General features: G+C 35.8%; 1 protein-coding gene across 1 annotated transcript in view; it reads left to right on the top strand.

The window, feature by feature from the left end:
• The window catches only part of ARHGAP32 (Rho GTPase activating protein 32), a 511,643-nt gene that overhangs the window by 191,583 nt on the left and 307,777 nt on the right, over positions 1 to 12,283 (top strand). The window contains exons 3-5 of the mRNA XM_042783085.1: positions 1,981 to 2,072; positions 3,033 to 3,074; positions 3,434 to 3,518. Coding sequence (XP_042639019.1) covers positions 1,981 to 2,072; positions 3,033 to 3,074; positions 3,434 to 3,518 — 219 coding nt within the window. The remainder of the gene's footprint in view (positions 1 to 1,980; positions 2,073 to 3,032; positions 3,075 to 3,433; positions 3,519 to 12,283) is intronic.

The following is a 12,283-nucleotide window of genomic DNA, read 5'->3' on the forward strand; positions in this document are numbered from 1 at the left end:
TTCCCTGGCCAATTCTTTGAGAAGTGGACGGCCTCTTCCTTCTTCCTAGTCTGTCTCAGTCTATAAGCTGGGCTGTTACCTGTGCACCAGGTGCATCTCGCTGGGATATTAATTATAAGATAGAATTAATTCTCTTCCATTACTAAAGAAAATAAATCAATTGTCTTTTGCCTTTGAAAGACCTTTAGGAAAGAAAAGAGCTCTGGTAGTGTAGTGGATAAGGCACTTGACTGGTACCCAGAAGGTCAGTGGTTCAAACCCACCAGCTGCTCTGAGGGAGGAAGATGAGGTGATCTACCTCCGTAAAGATTTACAGCCTCAAAAACCCAGTAGGGGTCACTATGAGTCAGAAACGAATGGATGGCAATGAGTTTTGGTTTGAAGAAGGATTTATCATGAAGTATCAATCCTTACAAATAGTAAAACTTACTAAGAGAAAAAAAAAAAAAAAGAAAACTCAAATGCTAAAACTGGATCCACTAGTGCTGTGATGAAATATCAAAAAATCCATTGCCATCAAGTGGATTTCAACTCAGGAACCTTATAGAACAGATTAGAACTATTGCATAGGGTTTCCAAGACAGTAAATATTTATGGAAGCAGACTGCCTTATCTTTCCCCCACACCACAGAGTGCTTGGTGGGTCTGAACTGCTGACCTTTTGGTCTGCAGCCAAGTGCTTAATTGCTGTGCCACGAGGGCTTGTCCCTGAAGATACACCAAGAGTTCTTTTAAATTTGTGCATTGTTACTTCATATCTTTGAAGAGTCATGTATATTGGCTATTTTTTTTTTCGTTCACACATAAAGATGTTTTGGATATAGAGGCTGGATTGAGCCCCTGAAACTATTACTCTGTGATAATCTTTAAACCTTAAACCAAAAATAATCCCTGAAGTCTTCTTAAAACCATAGTTTAGCTTAATTAACAAAGAATGTCTGCCCTGGGCATTGTGCTCTTTAAAGATGTATCTATATAGGATCAAACTTACAGTAGTAACTTAAAAAATTATATAGGAAACTCAGAGGGTTGTGAGTTTATGTCAACGAGGGAGAACAGCTCAGCTAGGAAAAGGAAGGTGACAGTAGTCACACCACTCAAGAATGTAATCAGTAGCACTGTATTTTATATGCATAATGGTTGAATTGATGTACTGCTGTGTGTATTCTCCACAATAACAAAAATATAGAAATGATAAAAGGAAACAAAACATTTAATAATTCAGCTGAACTGGTGATTCTTTTCTAAACTGACTACCTGTTCATTCCATAATAATCTCTCCTATGTAATCACATGGCATGGCCTTTAATAATCAAGGTTTTCTGTTATAAACAATCTATAATAAATCATTGGTCACAAGTAATCATAGGTAATATAGCATAAATTTGTTTTCTTTTTGTCCACAAGTGTTAGAAACTTTTGATTTTCAGGGTTTTTTTTTTTTTTTTTAATGATACAGTTGAATGTGCTAGTAAAGTTGAAAATTCACCACTGTGGAAACTTTGACAATCTAAGGAGTAAGTTGGAAGTATTACATATATGTCATTTTCAGATTTTGGTGTGAGAATTGCATGTTGTGATCACATAATTATGTTTATCTTACCATTTTAACCTGTATTAATTATCATAACCAAGGTTATTTTATTCCAGCAACTCCTATGAGAGATTTTAGTTTGTAAGGAGACACATAATAAATAGTTCACTTTGAAATTTGATTGTAAGAGCATGAAAATTCTAATTTTCACAAAAAGTTTCTTTTACAGAGTAAATTTAAATATTAAAATGTGGTGACTTTTTTTTTCTTATTCTTAAAAATTAAACCAAATTAAATTATAATCTTTAGAAGAGATTATTAAATCAAGATACATTCCCATTGGTAGAAAGTCAGGGGAGTCATTTAAATTAACTATAATTTACTTTTAAAAATTATTAGTACTGAAGGAATAGTTATAAATCTTTTGCCGTTACTGTTTTTTTAAGGCAAGAGGAGCAGATGTTCCGGAGATTCCTGGGGACCTTACTCTTAAGACATGTGGCAGTACAGCCAGTATGAAGGTTAAACATGTGAAAAAGTAAGTAGTAATTTTACAATAAGAGCCCTGATGGCATAGTGTTTAAGAGTTCAGCAGCTATCCAAAAGATCAGAAATTCATGCTCATCAGCCTCTGAGTGGGAGGAAGATGTGGTAGTCTGCTTCTGTAAAGATGATAGCCTTGGAAACCCTATGTGGAAGTTCTACTCTGTCCTTACAGGGTCAGAACTTACTTGATGTCAGTGTGTTTGGGTTTTTTTGGGTTAACTTCATAGTGAGTTTTAAATGAATTTCTATAAATGAAAACCAGTTCTTTAATTATCTTAAAATGTCTACTTAGATTCCTTACTACATACATTCTTAAGTCTGTATATTTAGTTACACTTTCCAGTCTTAAATTGTGACTCAATAAGTAGTGCAATAGGTTTACAGATTATTTTCTCTAAAAATATACTTTATTTTTGTTCTTAAGATAATTTTCATCATTCTCTGTTACATATCAGTGTTTAACAGGAATAATCTAAGTATATCCTTCTTGGTACCTTTAAAAAAGGTTCTCATTCATTTAGAAAAATCAGTTCTTTGTTGTTTGAGTTATGAGATTGCTATATCATAGCCTTTGCCTTTTAGAAGCCTGAAATGGATACCAGTAGTTGACTCTTAAGTGAAATATCTGAATATATCTCTTTTAAGTTTTAACCAGAAATCTCTATTTTCACCTGCTACAAGGCTAGATAGATGTCCTAAGGTGGTGCAAGTAGTTAATGCACTTGGTGTTAAAGTTCACCCTGAGCGACCTCCAAAAGAAAGGCCTGGCAATCGGCTTCTGAAAAACTGTAAACCCTGCAGAGCACAGTTCTATTCTGACACACATGGGGCTATGAGTCAGAATTGATTCTAAGGCACTTAGTTTGTTTCTTGCTTTTATAGAGGATTAGATAGCTTTACTTTGTTTGTAAGTAGGGGAAATCAAGGATAAAAATGTTCATTCTGCACTCAGATCCAACAATCCAGGACTGATGGGCTGTGACAACATTCACAGGTAAAATTCAGTTTTGTATTTTGTGGTGGTAATGCTACTTCTGGCTGGAAGCTGGCTGTTCAGTTTCCATTACATTCACTGCAGGTGTAGCTTTTCTATGGGCATAATATTGCTTTAAGATTAGGAGAGTATAGAGTTGCTTTTTTTTTTTTTTGACCTGTGCATTAAATTTAATTTTCATTTGCTTTAGTCTGTCTCTGAAAGGATTTGTGTGAATTACATGTGTTCATATGCATGGGCTTATTTAATATTTTTGCTTGCATGAGTTCTTGAAATTCATTATGTTTTTTCCTTTAGACTTAGTATTTTTGTCTATCCTGGTTTCTTCTTTCTTATTGCCTTATTTTCATGTACTTCAGGTTACCCTTCACCAAAGGTCACTTTCCGAAGATGGCTGAGTGTGCACATTTCCATTACGAGAACGTTGAGTTCGGCAGTATACAGGTATATTTGAAATACTTTCTATATCCAGAATAAAGATATATATAACTGACAGGTGACCATTGAACGTAGTTTCTTGTATTGGTATAATTTTTGATGTGGTAAAAACTTCCATTCTCTTTTATTGACTAATACTTAACGCCTAGTAACTCCCATTTTAAGTAGAAACAGTAACCAGTGTAAATCTCAGAGTCTCTATCACATTCCTGGACAGATTTTGTCCATGTTTTATACATGAAGTGCTTTAGTTGTTACCTGATTTTGTGTTATGTCCACGTAATGATGGATAAATCAGAGCCAGGGGATGGTGTGGAATGGGCTGGGGTGGGAGAAGTGCTAATAGAGTTAAAAAATATATACATATATATCTGTATATGTATGAGTATATAGGTATATATGTGTGTGTGTGTGTATATATGTATATATATAGGTATGTATGTGCATATGTGTGTGTGTGTATAGTTATCGTCATTAGCTGCTGTCTAGTCAATTCCAACTCATAGCAACCCTGTGTACAACAGAAGAAAATGTAGTCTGGTCCAGTGCCATCATCACAGTCCTTGGTATGCTTGAGACCATCGTTGTAGTTACTATGTCAATCTGTCTTGTAGAGGGTTTGCCCCTTCACTGATCCTCTACTTTACCAAGCATGATATCCTTCTCCAGGGAATGGTCCCTCTGACAGGATGACCAAAGTAAGTGAGACAAAATCTGGCCATTCTCACTTTCAAGGAACATTCTGGTAGCATTCCTTCCGGGACAGATTTGGTCATTCTTGTGGAAGTCCATGATATTTTCACTATTCTTCATCAGTACCACAATACAAAGGCATGAACTCTTCTTTGATCTTCCTTATTCATTGCCCAGCTTTCACATGCATATGAGGTGATTGAAAATACCATGGCTTGGGTCAGGTGCACCTTAGTCTTCAAAGTGACATTTTTACTTCTTAACACTTGAAAGAGGTCTTTCGCAGCAGATTTTCTCAGTGCAGTATGACATTTGATTTCCTGACTGCTGCTTCCATGACTGTTAACTGTGGATCCAAGTAAAATGAAATCCTGACAACTTCACTCTTTTTTCCATTTTTCATGGTATTGCTTATTGGTCTAGTTGTGAGGAATTTTGTTTTCCTTTGTTGAGGTGTAATCCACAATGTAGTCTTTGATCTTTGTCAATAAGTGCTTCAAGTCGTCTTCATTTTCAGCAAGCAAATGTGATGTCATCTGCATATATCAAGTTGTTAACCGTTCTTTCTCCAATCCTAATACTGCATTTTTCTTCATACAGTCCAGCTTCCTAGATTATTTGCTCAGCACACAAATGGAATAATTATGGTGAAAGGATACAACCCTGATGATTTTAAACCATGCAGTATCCCCTTGTTCTATTTGAAGAACAATCTCTTGATCTATGTACAGGTTCTGCATGAGCATAATTAAGTGTTCTGGAATTCCCATCCTTTGCAATGTTACCCATAATTTGTTATGATCCACATAGTCGAATGCCTTTGCATAGTCAGTGAAACACAGGTAAACATATTTCTGGTACTCTTTGCTTTCAGTTAAGATCCATCTGACATCAGAAATGATATCCTTCATTCCACATCCTCTTCTGAATCCAGATTGCATTTCTGGCAGTTCCCTGTCAATATGTTCCTACAACTATATTTGAATTATCTTCAGCAAAATTTTACTTGCATGTGATATTAAGGATACTATTTGGTAATTTCCACATTCTCTTAGATAACCTTTCTTTGGAATAGGTACAGATATGGATCTTTTCCAGTCAGTTGACCAGGTAGCTGTCTTTCAGATTTCTTGGCACAAATGAGTAAGTGCCACCAGTGCCATCTGTTTGTTGAAACATCTCAATGAATATGCCATCAGTTCCTGGAGCCTTGTTTTTCTCTATTTCTTTCAGTGCACTTTGGATTTTTCCTTTTATACCATTGGTTCTTGATCATATGCTACCTCCTGAAATAGTTGAACTTCAGCCAGTTCTTTTTCCAACCGAACAAAACCAAACTCGCTTCCATCAAGTCAATTCTGACTCATAGCAACCCCTATTGGGTTTCCCAGGTGATAAATCTTTGTGGAAGTAGATTGCCCCAACTTCCATGAAGCGGCTGGTGGGTTTGAACTGCCAACCCCCTGTTTAGCAGTCAGATGGCTTAGGCACTGTGCCACCAGAGCTCCTTCTGTTTTCATACAGTGATTGTGTAGTGCTTCCATCTTCTTTTGCTGCTTCCTGTATCACCATTCAAAATTTTGCCCATAGAATCCTTCAGTGTTGTAAATCGAGACTTGAATTTTTTTCCAGTTCTTTCAGCTTGAGAAACTGACCACATTCTTTGCTTTTATTTTTCTAACTCCAGGTCTTTGCACATTTCATTATAATTTTTTGTCTTCTCCATCTGCCATTTGAAATCTTCTGTTCATTTTTTTTTTCATCATTTCTTCCATTCCATTCATTTTAGGTACTCTGCATTCAAGAGCAAGTTTCAGGGTCTCCTTTGACATCCATTTTTGGTCTTTTCTTCCTTTCCTGTCTTTTAAATGACCGCTTGTGTTCTTCATGTATGATTTTCTTGCTGTAATCCCACCAGAGCTTGTCTGGTCTTCAGTCATTGGTATTCAGTGTGTTAAATCTATCTTCATATGGCCTCTAATTTCAGTTGGGGTAAATGAGAATCATATTTTGGTTCTTGTGGACTTATTTTAATTTTCTTTAGCTTCAACTTGAACTTGCATATGAGAATTGCAGTCCACTCCTGGCCTTCTTTTGACTGATGATATTGAGCTTCTCCATTGCCTCTTTCCACAGAAGTAGTTGATTTGATTTCTGTGTATTCCATCTGGGGAGGTCCATGTGTATAGCCACCGTGTATATTGTTTTAAATAGATATTTGTAATAAAGAAGTCATTGGTCTTGCAAAATTCTTTCACGAGATCTCCGACATCATTTTTTTCACCAAGGCCCTATTTTCCAACTACCAGTGATTCTTCTTTGTTTCCAATTTTCACATTCCAATCACCAATAATTAGCAATACATCTTTATTACATGTTTGGTCAATTTCAGAATGTAGAATTTGGTAAAAATCTTCAATTTCTTCATCTTTGGTTTTGGTAGATGATATGTAAATTAGAATAATAGTAGTGTTAACTGGCGTTTCTTGTAGGTGTATGGATATTATCCTATCACTGACAGCATAGTACTTCAGGATAGATCTTGAGATATTCTTTGTGAACATGAATTCATTGCCATTCCTCTTCAGTTTGTCATCCCTGGCATAGTAGATCCTGTGATTGTCTGATTCAGAATGGCCAGTACCAGTCAATTTCAGCTTAATAATGCCTAGGATATTTACCTTCATCAGTTCTGTTTCATTTTTGACAACTTCCAGTTTTCCTAGATTTATACCACCACTTGTCTGTCATTTTGTCTTACTGTGGTGGCTTGCATGTTGCTGTGAGCCTGAAGGCTATGCCAACAGTATTTCAAATTCCAGCAGGGTCACCCATCATGGGCAGGTTTCAGTGGAGTTCCTGGCTGAAGACAGAGTGGGCAGATGAATGGGGCCATCCAATTCTGAAAAGACTGATCACTGAAAATCTTAATAGCAGTGAAACAGTGCCTGACAATTACTAGAAAACTTTATGAATATCTGTGAAACATTGTCTATATAGTACAAGAAGGTGAGTGCCTCAGGTTGAAAGGCACTCAGAATATGACTGAGGAAGAGCTCTCCTTAAAGTAGAGTCAGTCTTAATGACGTAAACTTAATAACCATCATTTGCTGATGGGGCTCAACTCAAAATGCTGCAAGTAGTTTATCCATTTTAAAAATTTTGTTTTCAGATTAAGACTCACAAACAGTTTTTCTGAGAACATTGTTGTTATAAATCGTGGTATACACATGCAGGAGTTTCTCTGTTGCATATACCTGGGAGTGGAATTTCTGGCTTATAATATACCCCCCATGTCAGCTTTACTAAGTAAAGCAAACTACTTTTTGAAATGATTTATAAATTTATAATCCAACAAGCAATAGATGAGAGTTGGAATATTTGTCAACTTCTGGTTTTCTGGTACTTCCCAACTTTTACCAATCTGATAAGAGATAAAATCCTTTCTCAATATGTCTTAATTTGCTTCTTCCTGATTTCTAATTAGTTGAGCATCTTTTCAAATTTTTATTGGAAATCTGAGCTTCCTATTCTTTTAAAAAATCCAGATGAAATCTTTTACTCATTTTGTTTTATTGATTTATGTATTTTTCTTACTCATTCATGAGAATTCTCTATATATTCAGGATGTTAGGGTTTTTTTTTTTTTTTTTTTTTTGCTATTGCATCTAGTTTTTTATTGTTTTTGTATACAAGTTGAAAATACCTTCTTCCACATTTTGATGTTTTTATTCTCTCTTTACACAGCTTATATAAAATATATTGGCATTCTGTATTTCACCTATGTTTATTCTATGTTTACTTTATATTTTATTTTATGTATTCATGTTTATGTGTGTATAAACATTATGGTTTGTAGTTTTTCTTTCCTCTTTAAGAAGTTCTTCCCTATTCTGAGGTTATGAAGATATCCTTTTATATTTTGTTCTAAAATCCTCATAATTTTGCCCTTCACATTCAGGTTACCAGGAGATTATGATGTTTGTATATGGTGTGAAAAGGTGTGATATTAAAAATTTTATCCACTAGTCTGTCGTAGCACCAACAATCTGAATGGATTCTCACCATTAGTATTGGAGGTGAGTTGGGATGGCCTGCTACTGTATCAGGCATTGCTGCTTTGGTTCCTGGATCCTGAGTGGTTTAGTGGTTGGGATAGAGTATTTCAGTATCTTAGAATTTGTGATCACCACCAATCTTAGGTGTGAAGAAGTGGTCCAATTTTATTACTTTTTTAAAGACATGACATATATTGATTAGTGAAATTTCAACCTTTTCCTCTAGCTTTGTCATGTATCATTGCCTTGTGTGCATCACTTCATGTAGGGCTTTTTTTCTGTTATATTAGTCAGATTTTGTAGCCTTGATAACACTACCCTGTTTTAATTATTGTGAGTTTTGATATTTGGTGAAGTGTTACCACTTGGTTCATCTTCAAAATATCTTGGAGTTTCTTGGCTGTTGCACTTACATATAAGTTATATAATCTAAATTTTTTTTGATGTGTTTCACTAAATAATTTGTTCTTATTACAAGTCCTTGGCAGCTGAATGTGAAAAAATTATGAAAAAACTTGTGTAAGAGCTATATCATGGTTATTTAAAAATTATATTTCCTCAGGGAAATAAAAGTCATCCTTAGTACTTTTTACTTCTAAAAATAGGCTTACAGATAAAAGTCCTGATTTCTGTAGTTGAGAAAATAGAAAGAGAATTTTAATGGAAAAGATTCAAATTTTTTTTTTATGCAACTTAGAGAGGTTCTCCACCTACTGCCAGTACCCCTAATAGCAACCTCCACTGAAAGAGAAAACTAATAAGACAAAATTGATGTAATTGACAGTATGTCACAGTGTGTAACTTTTACATTGTAGTTCATAAACAAGTTACATGAATTTGATATATCGGATTTATGAAAATGAAGAACATTTTATTTTAGATAATTTAATAGTTTAAAAAATGTTCATTTGGGATATATAATGCTTTCCTACTATGATATCAAAGCACATTTTGTTTCTTTTATACTTATATATTTGAGATTGCAGTTAAAATGATAAATTTGTTAGTTCATGAATAGCTGATGAAGCAAACAAATGAGTACATTTTTCTTTCTGTGTCTGTTAAGTGTTTTGATTTATCTATTTGAGTGATTTAGTTTACTCAGGTTGTAATTTAGGAAAATTATTTTTTAGTTACTTTGCTTTTTTATCTTGAAAATTTATTTTTTCAATAGCCTATTGTATCATAATATGACAGAAGATATCACTCTCTACTAATTAAAAAAAAAAAAAATCCAGACAAATAATCTTCAGTGTGTTAGGGCTTTCAGTTATAAAATGAAAATAATTATTTTAATCTTGTATGTTAGAAATTCTGACTATGAAGTTTATTTACACTGAAAGACAGAGTTGCTTATAAAATAATTTAGGTATAAATAAGTTGGATCAGTAATGCCATGATCATACACATACCAAAAAAAAACCAAACTCACTGCCATTGAGTCAGATCCAATTCATAGTGACCCCTCCTTGGCTTTCTGAAGTGGTATCACTATGGAAGTGATTGCCCCATCTTCTTTCCAAGGAGTGGCTGGTTTGAACTGCCAGCCTTCTGGTTAGCAGTCAAATGCCCTAAGCACTATGATACCAGAGCTCCCGATCGTATACATAGAAGGATATTTTCATGATCTCTCTTTTGAATTCCAGGTTTGTACTTCCAAGCTAACATCTTTGCATTTTCACTTGGATGTCTAATAAGCATGTGAAACTTAATATGCCCAGAATAATCTCCTTTCACACATGCTCCTCCTCCTGTTATCCCCAATTTGGTAAATAATACCTCTATCCTTTCAGTTCCTGAGGCCAGCCAATAACCTTAAGTCATCTTTAACTTTTCCCCTTCTGTCAGTCCTTACATTCAGTATATTAACCAATATCTTTTTTTTTATACCTATGCAGTTGATTTTTTTTTTTTTAATTGTTATTTGGGTGAAAGTTTACAGAGCAAATTCACTTTCCATACAGCAGCTCACACATACTTTGTCTCATGACGTTGAATACAATTTACCACAATACAACAGCTCCCCTCCCACTTCCTCCCCATAGTTACCTGTTCTCTGTTTCCTTCCCTCCATGCACTCCTTCCCCCTGAGCTGTCTCCCTGTGCATACACAGCCCTTCTATTCTCCCATGATTGTTCTCTCCAAGGAGTGTATCTACCTAATGGAAATGTTCATTTCATATGCCTGTCTTTTGTTTGGCTGGAAGCCACAGGAGTGGGTTCAATTCCGGACCTGAAGGGCAGGTTATTATTATTATTATTATTATTTTATAATAGTCTGAATGGTTCTATCAGGCTCTATCAGACCACCAAACCTGGTCCCTTCTTTTTTTCCAAATGATTTTGAGTTTTTTCCACATTGTTCTCCCACTCTATCTGGGATCTCCTACATAGATTGCCCTCTGAGTGTTTGACTGTGGTAGCCAGGTACCATCTAGTTCTTTTGGTCTCATAGTCATATAGGCTGAGGATCGCATGGTATACAAGTCACGAGGATTAATTGTTTCCATGAATCTTTGGTTTTCTTCTTTCTTCTTTGCCCTGGACAAGGAGAGACCCATCGTTGTATCTAGATGGCTGCTGGCAACCTTTTAGGATCTCAGTAGCTACTCACCAAAGTAGGATGTAGAACAATGTTTTGTGTAGTATGTTTTGCCAGTTGAGCTTGATGTCCCCTTGGATTATGGTCCCGAGCCCACAGGTCCAACCGCTAGCTCTCTCTAGGTAGCTGGCTGTGTTCAAGAAGTGACTACAACCTTGTCCCTTGTCAGCTCAGCTATATACCTGGGAATTCTTCAGAACATACCAATACACTTGTAGAAACATTGTCTGCCCACCCTATACATGGTCTTGGGCCCACACCCATCTATCCACCCATATACCCATGTTTGCCTTCACTGACAACATAGTAGTGCATATACAAAAGGATTCATTTTTTGTTGTCTGTACCTCCCATGCACCTCTCTCTGTCTTCCTCTTCCTCAATGCCACCATGTTGATAACTCACATTTAGTATATTACCCTTCTCTTCACCCAAATCAATAATTTTTCTCTGTCTAACAGTGTTCCCTCCTTTCCCTCCCAACCCAAGTAACCAACAAAGAAAATTTCCTTCCATATATAAACCTTTCCTTGACTTTTTAGAGTAACAGACTAATACAATATCTGTCCTTCTGTGATTGACTTAATTTCACTCAGCATAATGTCCTCCAAGTTAATCCATGTTATATGCTGTTTTGCTGATTCTACATTGTTCTTTAGGGTTGCATTTTATTCCATTGTGTGTACGTACCATAGTTTGGTCATCCATTCTTCAGTTGATGGACACCTAGGTTGTTTTCATCATTTGGCTGTTGTAAATAGTGCTGCGATGAACATAGGTGTGTATATATCTGTTCTTGTCCTGGATTTCACTTCTTTAGGATATATACCTTGTAACAGAATGGTTGGGTCACCCAACTTCTTCACTCTACCTTGACCACTTGTCTGTCACTTTGTTGTACCATGCTGGCTTGTGTGTTTCTTTGAGCCTGGAGGCTATGCCACTTCTATTTCAGATACCAGTAAGGTCACCCATGGTGGAGAGGTTTCAGCAGCACTTCCAGACTAAGTCACACTCAGAAGAAGGAATGGGCCATCTAATTCTCAAAGTATTGGCCAGTGAAAACCTTATGAATAGCAATGAAACATTGTCTGATATATTACTGGAAAACTTGATGAATAGCCTGAAATATTGTCTGATATAGTGCTGGAAGATGAGCCCCACAGGTCAGAAGGCTCTCCAATATGACTGGGAGAGAGTTTCCTCCTCAAAGTAGAGTCAACCTTAATGACGTGGATGGAGTAAAATGTTCAGAACCTCCATCTGCTGATATGACATGACTCAAAATGGGAAGGAACAGCTGCAAACATCCATTAATAATTGGAACATGGAATGTATGAAGTGTGAACCTAGGAGAATTTGAAGTTGTCAAAAATGAAATGGAACACAAAAATAAATCAATATTCTAGACATTGGTG

Source organism: Orycteropus afer, unplaced genomic scaffold (assembly GCF_000298275.1).
Source record: "Orycteropus afer afer isolate SDZICR_OR568_19922 unplaced genomic scaffold, OryAfe1.0 scaffold00649, whole genome shotgun sequence".
NCBI classification, from domain to species: domain Eukaryota; kingdom Metazoa; phylum Chordata; class Mammalia; order Tubulidentata; family Orycteropodidae; genus Orycteropus; species Orycteropus afer.